The sequence below is a fragment of the Pteropus vampyrus genome, unplaced genomic scaffold (genome assembly GCF_000151845.1).
Source record: "Pteropus vampyrus isolate Shadow unplaced genomic scaffold, Pvam_2.0 Scaffold43, whole genome shotgun sequence".
Taxonomy (NCBI): Eukaryota; Metazoa; Chordata; class Mammalia; order Chiroptera; family Pteropodidae; genus Pteropus; species Pteropus vampyrus.
In genome coordinates this window covers 960,604-972,563 of record NW_011888824.1, presented here as the reverse complement: position 1 = coordinate 972,563, position 11,960 = coordinate 960,604, and the positions used below count along the sequence as shown (strand labels likewise).

The 11,960-nt window shown below is 36.5% G+C and overlaps 1 protein-coding gene across 1 annotated transcript in view; it reads left to right on the top strand.

Moving 5' to 3' along the window:
* The window catches only part of AKAP7 (A-kinase anchoring protein 7), a 127,155-nt gene that overhangs the window by 92,887 nt on the left and 22,308 nt on the right, over positions 1–11,960 (top strand). Inside the window, exon 8 of the mRNA XM_023529817.1 lies at positions 5,637–5,663. Within this exon, the coding sequence (XP_023385585.1) occupies positions 5,637–5,663 (27 nt within the window). The remainder of the gene's footprint in view (positions 1–5,636; positions 5,664–11,960) is intronic.

The following is an 11,960-nucleotide window of genomic DNA, read 5'->3' as shown; positions in this document are numbered from 1 at the left end:
ATTAAGTGAATGAATAAATGTAAAGCACTTATTAAGTGCCTGGCATATGGTAAGTGTCTAGTAAATGTTAGTGTTTATTCTTATTCAGTTCACTTCTTGATTGTTTCTGTGAGATAGAGAAGGGCGAGGAGGGGCTTTACCTTCGCTGGTATAAGTAAATTACATACTGTTGTATTCCCAAATGATTAGGTAAATGATGGCCTCTTTCTAAGTCCTTCTGAATGGTCGCTATTCAGATTTGAGGGGGCACATGAAATGGCAAGAGAAGAAATCAATTTTTTTTCCACTGGCATTCTTAATATACATGGTTTGCTTTCTAAACTGAAAAATCCAGACACATGATTATCTCAGTTATTTTGAGTTGAAAATTTATGTATATGAAAACTCATATGAAATTTATAGAAATGAAAATCACATTTAATTATATAGTTAATCATCTTTTTTTTCTTTTTTTAAATCAAAATTATGCAATATGAAGATCATTCTTGGAAATCCTGAGCTAGGAGTAGCTATAAACCCTCAATAAGAAATTATAGCCTTTCGTAACAGAAACCTTAGTGATCGTGAAATCAGACTCCATCCCTTCCTAGAGGGTAAACGATGTGCTAAGTATTTGCACAATTAAAAGCCAGTTTTAAAATTCCTGTCTTGAATTTCTCAACTGTGTTCTAATCTTTTATTATGGTTAATTCAATTTTAATGCTTATAAAAACGGTTTCTAACATACAGCCCCTTTAGATTACAAAATATCCCGAGGTAGATGCTATTACTTAGTTAATAATACATTTTATGTATTTTATTTAATTGCACATTTTCAGAAGTAGTGCCAACAGGGACTAATTAATAAAGTGAAGTTGTTAGGGTTTATCATAGAATGTTATCTCCAGGGCAGTGCATTGGGGTGAGAGGCTTTCTTGCTTGGAGGTCACATGCATAACATAAGCAGTAACTCAAGGTGGCAGCCAGCAGGGCAGGAAATTGGAAGAGGAAGAGGCGAGATTGCTAGCTGATGCTGAAAAGGCTGAGGTGCATGTAGATATAGTACTCAAACAATCTGTTCTCTTCTTCCCCTCCTCTCAAGCACTAACTGCTTTGCAAGAATGAATTAAAACTTTATGATGAATTTATAGATGAAGATATCAGAACTCTGACAAATAAGTCAAAGTTGCATAATTGACAGATTTGAGATTTAAACCTCTGACTTCCTAACTCTAAAGATTGTATCACTGCACCAGTGCTGGTGATTCGGGAATGCCAGAAGTAATTCATTTTCTTCAATGAAGAGTATTTACTACAGATATTTCTTTCTTTAACACAAGAAATAATATTTGGGGTAAAAAAATCGATATTTTTTATTCTTTCAGAATGCATACACTTTTTGTTCAGATGAGTATAAAAGTAGATAGGTTGCATTCAGAACCGTGGAAATGTTCATTATCATCCAGTGCTCTCTCCCGCCAATTCCTGGTTAATAGGTATGTTTACCTAGCTAGGAAGCATAGGAGTAAAGTAAGAATTTGAATGGTATTTCTGGCACTAAGAACAGTCTTTCATCCCTACAGTGTCATAAAAGCTGTTCTCTATACAAGATAACAGATATTGAATGGTTGCATGAAATCAATTTTTTTCATATCATGAAGTACAAAATAATTGTGTCTTGAAATTAGTTGTTTTACTGCCCCTGAATTTGCTTAATAACCTTGTGGTTTTAATTAGAAAGGTGCTGTTCATCCTCATCTTTTTTTAAGTGACAGTTCTCCATTCGGGGAATTTTCTGGGCTATTGACATAGTCGATGCTACAAGTTCAAAATTCATAGTATTGATTAATGCTATAATGGGGGAACGAAGCAGTGGTTCAGAAAGCAGATCTTTAACTTTAAAAGATATGCTGTGGAGTGCAGATAACAATCCATATTCTCCTCTCCTCCTGCCCCCCACCCACTTTCTCTGCTATTTCTACTGTTTGTGCACTTTAAGTTGTTGGTGGTATTTCATACAAGTTGTGTTTTCTGTATTCTGCAATGTCAGTTTCCCTATTCATAAAACAAGGAAACTAAAATCTTCTGGAGAAAAAAGGAAGCTCTTCCTCTTTAAATAGCAGCAGAAAATATGTTTTTTTTTTTCTAATTTTCCTGTGTAATTACTGTATGTCTGTAGGAAGAGGACTCATTGTGGCCTGTTATTCATTACCTTTCTTAAAGACATGTATAGATGTCCACACAGTGCACATGGCACTTACCTGAGGTCGAGTGCTCACAGTTTTGTGAGGATTAGTCAAGCCTATGGCCACTTCTTTCAGTGAATGCCAGTCCTGGAGCAGTTGCATTGGGCTGGAGGACGGGGAGGTGGAGCCTTTTTGCTCACTGCAGCGAGTTCCCTTCTCCTTTTTCTCTCCTGGCTGTGCGTTGGCTCTGCACGCGCTGTGTGCTCGGAGTGGAACAGGCAGGGTGTGCTCTCAGACCCGGGTGTAAATTGCCGTTTCTATTTGGGGTGCCCGGGGAGAAGAGCACAAGGAAGGAAAGACAGCACCAGTGCCATGGGCCAGCTCTGCTGCTTTCCTTTCTCCAGGGATGAAGAAAAAATCAGTAAGTGTGATTTGTGCTGTGCAGAATCCTAAGTGCTTGACTATTTTGTGTGGCTGTATTCTAGGGCTAGTTTTGATTTTTCTTACGTGAAAGATAGCAGAATAATCAGCTGTGATTTTTCATGTGTATTTCTTAAATGAATTGGAGGGTGTGTAGTTAATAATTAACTGTAAAAGTACAGTAACCCAATAAATAGGCTACATTAAATGCAAAATGCTGAAAGGTCATTTTTGATATTTATCTATTGGTAATCTTACAGCTCATTTTTATCCTACTGTCTAGAGTAGTTTAGTTTTGAGTTTCTTTAAGTCACTGCCTACCATTTGATATATTGTAAAAACCAGGCTTTATTTTGCTTATTTGAAATTGGAATATTTTCAGGGCAATCCTCACTAATAACATATAGAGAAGTAAAGCTGCCTCTAAAATGACGTATATTATACATTTGCAGATATTTTCATGTGTCCTCTGCTTTGTTCTCCATAGAGAGAATTCAGGTGTAACTGTAAGACCACTCCGAACAGTTGATGCCACTTTGCTTCTAGCAAAAACCTCACCGAATATTTTTAAACGAATGTCAGGCAGAGTCCTTATTTGCTTATGGTCCAGAAAACAGAACTTAAAGTGATGATATTTGTACTGAAATTTTTTCCTCACTGGCTTATGTGTATTCACTTAAATTTTTTCTCTGTTAAATACAGTGCTGGTATTTTAATTAGTGTGCTGCATAGAATTTGCCTTACGCTAGTTGTCCCCAAACATTGAATTTTTACTTCTTTTTTAATAAAATGTATACAGTCATACTTACTAAATTTAAAGCTACATTTCTGTCATGTCAGTGCTTTATTTAAATAAATTTAAATCGGTGTACAGAATCTCATGATGTCTGGTTCAGATACTCAGAGGTCCACATTTGGCTTATATTTCCTGCTCCTTGTTCCTCAGGAAACTGACCAGAGATAAGATTTTAAAAAAAATAAAATAAATAATGCATAGCCTACACCTATTCACTTGGAAAATAAGCCAGTTTTTTAAAAAAATCTCCTGAGAATGTTTTGGAATAAATTTTGGGACACTTTAGAGCATCCGATTATTAACAAGAGTCAATAGCTATGCTCTAAATTTTACTTGTGAAAATGATACAGAACAGTATGCGATGATCTTGATCTTAAAACCTGGGGTGATTTTACAAGAAAATCATTCATTTTCTAACAACGAGCATTGGCATTTGTTTGGTAGCCCAGAACTTTTCAGATATTTGTCAGAATGATTTATTTGTAGTTCCTAAGGGTTTGGGTCTATTGATTCATTCCTTAAGGAATATGTCTGTCTGAAAAACCTTGGTATGGACAGATGTAGAGATAGTGAATTCTTTCTCACCCTGCTCTACTTCCTGTTCCACTGCTCCAGGTTTTCCTTAGAGCATCTGCTTTCCTTCCATTCTGTTTATCTTCTCCTGATCTGTAAGCAGTTTTCTTGGCTCTAACTGAAATCAGGTTTCACCTCAATGAGAAATTTGCCCTTTTCTGTTGTTGTTGTTGTTGTTTTTAATTCAGGATCATATGAGTACAAAGTCTTGTGTTTTACATATAATGTTTCTTAGTATTGATTGACAGAAAGTGGTATATAGTGCTTTTCGGGTTTGCTTTCTCGAGGTCCAAATTTTAAAAAGAAAGTGAAGACACTGCCTCTGAAGTAAAGTTCTAGTCTCGAAGCACAAATTATAGTTAGAAATCAATGCATTTGTACCCCTCCTTTCCTCTCATTGACCTCCACTGGCTCCCTGATCTTCCCCATTCTCTCCCCATTCTTTTTTCATTTGTCTGATTTTTGTCATTACTTCACTGGTTTTCTTCTAATCTGCTCCGGGTTGCATTCACATACCCCATCAGTTGTTTTCCAATGCTGGAGATAATTTCTCTGCTATAGGATGGTCTAAAGAGAATCTCTTTTCTGGCAGGCACTGCTATGCTGCTGGTCATACATATCTAACAGTTCTTACAAAGGGGACTTGAAAAAACAATGGCAGAGAATTCATTAGCCAGCATGCTTCAAGAAACATGTAAATTAGCACTAACTATAGATATCCAATCCATAAGTTATGTTGATAACATGTACAAGACATTTGGGAGGGTCCAGCATTCTTCTGATCTTGCTACTGGATGTACAGTAACCTCCTGGGTCTTATTCATCTTTTTGTCCCCAGCAAGTAGCTTTCTTAGCCTGCTCTGAGCCACATGCTCAGTGAAGACCTGTCGGGGGCAGAGCACAAAAATGCAAATGCCTACACCCTTCTAATTCTGCTGTAAAGAGCAGTGGCCCTCAAATTATAGAGAATTGAGTTTTTGGTGAAAGTTTAAATTTGTGGAGGTCATTCTCAAAACACAGGTGAATCCTCTGCAGTCCTCCAGAACTACAGAAAGGACATAGCCAGCTGACCAGGTGGTAAGGATCAAGTGAACTCTCTCCCCTCCCACTGCTATTTTATCCTGCTTTTGCCCTTGGTGGTGGTGGTAGACAGAAAGTCTTCTCATTTAATTGATTTATTAATGCTACTTTGTAAATCTGTTGATAGCAAACAAAATGATTTTTTAATCAACTAGTTGTGCAAAAGCCTAAATTTGTATGGAAAGTTAACTGTATGTATAGCCAGAAATCTTGAAAAGGGGGTGATTAGTCAAACACACTAGAACTGATCATGGCTTATTTTTCAGTTAATGCAGCACAAAGCAGCTAGACCCTTTTTATTTAAATTCAGTGGTTGAACATTTTCTCAAACTCTATACTTTTCAGCCACAATAAGTAGAATATGCTGACAGTCAGTGCATGTTCTTGGAAGATTAAGCTCTTTCTAATGCTATACAGGAACATACTTAACATTCAATATTACTGTAGGTATTGTAGGATTAACAGATGTGGTAGATAGTCTCTAGTATAGTTTTTGCTGTATTCTTATATAGTGCTTGTTTTCTTTAAATTACCTAATTTCTCGTAGTGCACTTCCTGGAGGGAACATCCAAGAATAGGTATATGGTTGCACAGACTTACCAACCATTGTGCCTTATCAATCTCATTAAGTAAACCTCCAAAGAAAACTTAATAACTAAAGAGACACCACTGTAACTAATTAGAAAACATTTTACTTGCTCTTTTCCTGTTTGCGTTTTAACAATACATACATATTTTACTTTTAAGTATGAAATATATAGTCTTTTTGTGTGGGATGAGTTACCAGGACCATTTATAGTATTCATTTGATAAATATGAGTCAAATGTCAAGAGAGTTTGTTTCTGATGATTTAGAATTTGATGGTATAACATTAATATATAAATTGGGGAACAAGCAGTGTTAATTTCATGTCTGGTGAATACTTAAATTTTTGAACATTAATGACCATGGTGGTTATTCTTCAGTTATACTCGGGCAAGTCTATATTTAGATTTTCCAATTCTCCAGACGGCTTCCTAGAAACCGTCTAGCCTTATATTTTGTTCTTCTCATTTGCACTTAGAAACACTGACTTTGAGGTTATCTTTCATATGTGTGCTCTGTCTCGCCACATAGACTTCAAGCACTCCCTATGCAGGACACATGTCATGTACATCTTTCATGGCACCAGACACTAACATAGTGTCTTGCCTAGAAGAGGCATAATCTAAATGTTTGCTAATGAAGAGAATGATACCCTTTTCTTGTTAGGTTTGAGTATGAGAGAACTTCAGTATAAGTCAACATATCAGAGGACAGAATTTGGAATGACTCTGGTTAACGTAACCTGTAAAGAACTTTGGCTACTGAATGTACCAGAGAAACATTTTAACAGCTTCTCACTTGGACACTATAGCATCGGCCCCAGGAAATGTGTCATAGGGAACCTCCCATCAGTGGACAGCTACGTTCACTTTCCTTCTGTGTCTGTAGAAATGTGTTTGTACACAGGGGATGCAGCATGACTCCAGCTCTGCTGCTGCCTGTCAAAAACGTGTGGCCTATCCTTTGACATGCAGTTTTTATTGTGAAATGAGCATAGGATTGGGAGTAAGGAGACCTGGGTGATAAACCCATCTCTGCTATAATATCCTTTCTAACACTGAGCAAGTTGCTAACATCTCTGGGCCACAATTCCTCACATTTAAGAAGTGGAGATGAAACTACCATGGGGCTGAGAGCTGGTAGGAGGCTGGGACCCTAGGCGGCTGCTTATGTGCTACCCACTTTCTGAAGCAGTGAAGCACAGTGAAGCCCATGGTGCTTTCTGTTTTACATAAGATTTCTGTGGGTGATATTGTGGTAGCAGCTGTAATGTTATGGGATATAAAACATTTAACCATAGTCACTCAAGATTAGATTTTTTCCTTTGTTAAATAATGTATACCTAAGAGGTTTATGTTTCTAAAATTAAGTATAGGAACATTAGAGCTAATAGTTACTATTCCCATCTTACTTCCCTGATTCCCTTTGTTTATTCATAGGCTATTTAGTAACTGTATTTCCTTTAGTTGCTGTTCTCAGACCTTCTTAGAGTTTGCCTAGATTCTGTGATCAGATGCGAGTAATTTTGATTGGGAATAGAAGGTTGTAGAATCTTTTCCATCTTCTAGTCACTGGCTGCTGTGAGCTCTCCCTAGATGCCCTGTCAGTTAGTGCGATCTGACCTGTCCCTGTGTCTTCTTTCTGGGAATCATGTAAAAAAGGAGTAGGGAATCTGATGTGCATAAAAGTTTTGGTTAATAGAAGAAAGTTTTATATATTACTCCTTCCTGGGGCATTTGCATTTTAATAAGACTAAATTATCTCATTTGCTCTTGGGAAGTATTTGTAGTAAAATAGCAAAATAAATTAAGCAGTAGTAATGACTTAGCCCAAAATATCTCTAATGGAGGAATTTTGGGCAACTGGTAAAACTATTTCAGGGCATCTGATAAATCACTTTCTGTAGATAATTACCTTCTGTTTAATTAGGTTGGCCCTGCCTAATATGTAGGTCTTTGAGCTTTCATCCACAGATGTCCGAGGCTCACAGTAAAGAAACTAAGAGCTGCAAACTCACAGCCCTAAAAGCAGGAGGATTTGGAGACAGATGGACTCAGCTTGGTTCTAATATTTACTATGTAACTTCTCTAAGCCTCTGTACCCTCATCTTAAATATCTATTTGCTGTGAGAATTAAATAAGCTAATATCTATAAAATGCCTGACACTGTGGTTGGCATATAATAGATACAATATATATAATCTCCCTGTGACAAATAAGAGTATTTTATATAACTGCAGTCACCTTAGAAGTCAGCAGGACTATGGTTTTATTTCCAGCATGCCCAGGAAGGGCAAAAAGGGACTTAGAATTTCAAACCTTAAATTGTTGAGTAGACATCCAACATTTATTTGTGTAGCATCCTTGACTTTGGGGGGCTCCCTCCCCTTCTCCTTGGGGTTCTGTCCATCATGATCCTTGTTTACCTGCCCTAAGACAGACATGTGGTCCAAGTAAAGTCAACTAGAGTCTTCCCTAAGATTTGATAGAGGGTCTCTTTTTCCTTTTTGGTTGTGAGTGGAAAAGATGTAATAAGCATAAGATTGCTAGTTGGTAGGGAGTGAGGAGGAGTCTTCCTGAGAATGAAGCCAGCACAGAAGAAAGAGGCCAGAGCAGAGAGAGAGAGAGAGAGAGAGAGAGAGAGAAAGAGAGAGAGAGAGAGAGTCAGTCCTGATATTTTTGAGCCTCTGAATTCAGCCATGACCAAGACCTTTTCCATTACATGAAGCTTTTTTTTTTTTTTTTTTTTTGCATCTGCTTAAACTTACTTGAGTTAAATTTTTGTCACCTGCAACCAAAAGTCGTCAGGTACTATTCTAGAGGATACTCAGTGTATGTAAGAGTAGATCTATTCTGGAACAAATATTTCCAAACTTAGCGAAGAAATGAAAATTCTCTGATTTCTTCTGAACCTTCATATGCCATTTTAGTGGCATTGAAATTTAGCCTTAAGTGAGAGCTGTTATGAAGAATAATTCGGTTCAACTAGTCTTGTTGAGCACATCACATTTTTGAAAGTTCTGAGCCAGGTGTTATGGAAGATACAATGATGATAGATGGTCCCTATTATTGGAAGATTTCTTTTTAATTTACATGACTTTTAAAAACAGTAATGTTTTAGATCCCAGTGTTTATTTTTCCCTGAAAGGAAAAAATCAAGGTAAAATATCTTGATGCTCACAGTCTAACAAGTGAAGTCACACTCCTTCCATACTGGACAGGCAATTTACAGAGCTAAATCAGCCAAGTCTAGTAAGAGGGAGTTAATTACCACCAAGAATGGCAGTTGCCTCAAGGTCCTATCATAGGCAGCAGTTACAACTCGACACCCGCAAACGGTTTCTACAACAAACATCTTAGCAAATAAAGTTTTGTATAACGAACATTTACAATATCAAAGGTACAAGTTAGCAGACTTTGATACTCTTAAAACCAACCTTTCCATGACATAGTAAAGTTTTTTTGCCATTAGCAAATAGTGAGACAGATACTGAACTATATATAATGAAAATGTAAAGAATAAATATAGCCTCAATTTAAAGTCTATGCTAACTATGATATAAATGATGTAAATTTTACTAAAAGCTGAGTCAAAAATATTTGAGAACATACAAATTTCTGTTTCTACACACTGCCCTCCAAACTTATGAATTTAGTGAAGGGCATTTGTAAGCCTAAGATATTTATACAGAGAAAATTCAGTGCCAAGGAGAAAGCGATGTAAAAACAGGATGTTTAGAGTAGATGGAGGGAGAGTGTTATATTCCCAAGAGAGACTGAGCTCACCCAGTTTACCGCTGATGGGAGAGGGAGGAAGGAATCTGATAGAAAAGGGTGGTTCATTTTTTTTTTACAGGTCTCAGCAGTAACCCCCCGCCCCCTGCCGCGCCCCCACCCCCACCCCCGGGCCCACCTCTCCTCCGACTTTGTGGTTAGAGAGTTGATGTTGGCATTTGCCATGTAAATTACATCAAGTTTCAGTTTGATGTCTCACATCTGACTGTTAAAGCAAGAATAAAATTTATACTTTTTAAGCATTTAAAATATTTGGCTGAAGTTAGCTGCGAAGCTCAGCTATTTGAGTTTTGATTGATGTTTATGATAGCCAATAAAATGGCAAACAGATGATCTATTAATCTAAAACTTTCTATCTAGATCTATAGCAGTCAGTCCTTTTAGAATTCTGACAAGCAGGAATGTATCCTGAGGATGGAAGTCAGGATGGTGAGGAGCCTGGAAACCTCAGCGTGAGAAGAAGGCTGAACGACTCTGTCTGCTTAGCTTACGAGAAGAGAGGGGAGATGAATTAGTTGTCTTAAAGTATTTGGAGGATTCTTTAATGTGGAAGGGAATCAAGGGTTATTCTGTACGGCTCCCAGGCCAGGGCTGGGTGGGCAGAATTAGAATAGTGGGTGTTTGGTTTAACAAATTTTCTTTTGGCGATTTTAGAAGCCAAATGGTTATGTTAAACCCAGTAGTATTCTAATTATGATTGCAGTAAGTCTTGTTTTAAATAATGAAAATACTGAAATGGAGTTCTAAAACCGAAAAGTTATCATAGCCAAATTTCGCATTAATAATTCTCAATACATTGCCTAAAAGAGGAAATTTTAAGGTAGCATTTTCAAGCTGTTTTAAGATACCAAACTCTTTAAATGGAAGACCAAAAATTTAATGAAAAAATACATACCTCTTTGTTATTTCTTATTTCATATTAACTGTTAAATGACTTTTAAATTAGTACCTTTAGAATCGACAAACTTGCTTTAAAATAGAAATGTAACATATAACTTTGGGCTTTTATCTAAATACATTGTTGTATTACCTAGGCACCACATAAAACATTGATTATTGAACTCAATAGTAACAGCTGGCAGTTGATATCAATAAGTCCTAAAGATAACAAGCTATGATGTATTGCTTGTTGTGTGGTTATCTTTATAAATGAAACTTTTATGAAAATATTTTGTCCAAATTTAGATTTAAATTAATTTTTTCTAATATTGGTATAGTAAATTTAATATAAAAATTTATTGTGATGCTATTGTGTACCTACTTCTGTGTACTGTATACTATACTTAACCTTCAAAGTAAAATTAAATTTGTAGAATTTTAGGTTTTATAGAATCTAAAACTGTATATGTAAGACTGTATAAAATTTGTACATTAAATTAAAGGGGATAATAAACAAATTGTTTTATGGGCAGCAAGTTCATGAAATATACAGTTTTTCTAAGAAAAATCAGCCTCATAGTTGCTCCTAACTTGGTACCTTTTGCTCTTCTCATTCATGTCTTAGTCTAATGTAAAAGCAACATTGTAGGGGGAAAATACAGAAATAGTTTGTGTCCATTAGGATTTAATCAAGAAAATAGGAATTACACCAGTTATTTTAACAGAGAGAATTTAACATAGGGAATTAAACAGTTTTGAAGGAATAAAAGGTGGAAAGGCAATAGTGAGGAAAAACAAAGGCAGTAACTTTCAGTCTGGGGTAGGCTGGGGGAAGAAGGGACCCATGGAGCTGAGACCCAGACCTTTGGATCTCCCAGGAGGTAGGTGCCCTACGACACACAGCAAGGGGTTCTGCAAAGCTGGTATTCTGGCCTCAAAGCAGGGGACACTGTCCAGCTTTGCTGTTACCTCCAAGGGAATGCAGTGAGACCGATTCCAGGAGTGAGGGAAAATAATGGAAACTGGAACCAATTGCTGCTGGAACCAGTGGCCGCTGTCAGGGGGAACTAGCTATAGTTGGAGCAATACCAGTGAGAATTATGGGTAAATAACACAGGGTAAGTTCCTTTCCCTTTGTGCAGCTGCCCAGTTTTTCTCTGGAGCCCTTTCTTGGAAATACCTAACAGGGATCTCGCTGGCAAAAGAGAAATATATTTGCTGAGTCTCAGCTACAGTATGGTAAGGCTAAATAAGGAAGGGCGGGTTCAGAGCTCAGAGACAATAGTTTAATAACTGACACAAAGGTACTGATCATGTTTTAACAATATCTTTTTTTCATTGTTCCAAGGTAAGCATTTAGTTTATGTCAATTTGTGGTCCTTACTTATTTTGAGACAGAAATAATAACCATATTAAATAATGGTGTATAAAATTACACAATTTTTTATAAATTATGTAGAAATATAAATATTTCAAAAGAAATAGTTTTTTGTTTTTTGTTTTTTTGAAAAGGTAGGTTACAGTAATTCAAGCTAATTGTTGATAAGATGTTTCTAAGGAAAATCCTTTCCCCAATCAAATTAACGAACTTAAAACCATCAAATTATTTTTAAACTAATTCATAAACAGTTTAGGAAAATTCTTTAAAAATATATTTTTTTAAAGTT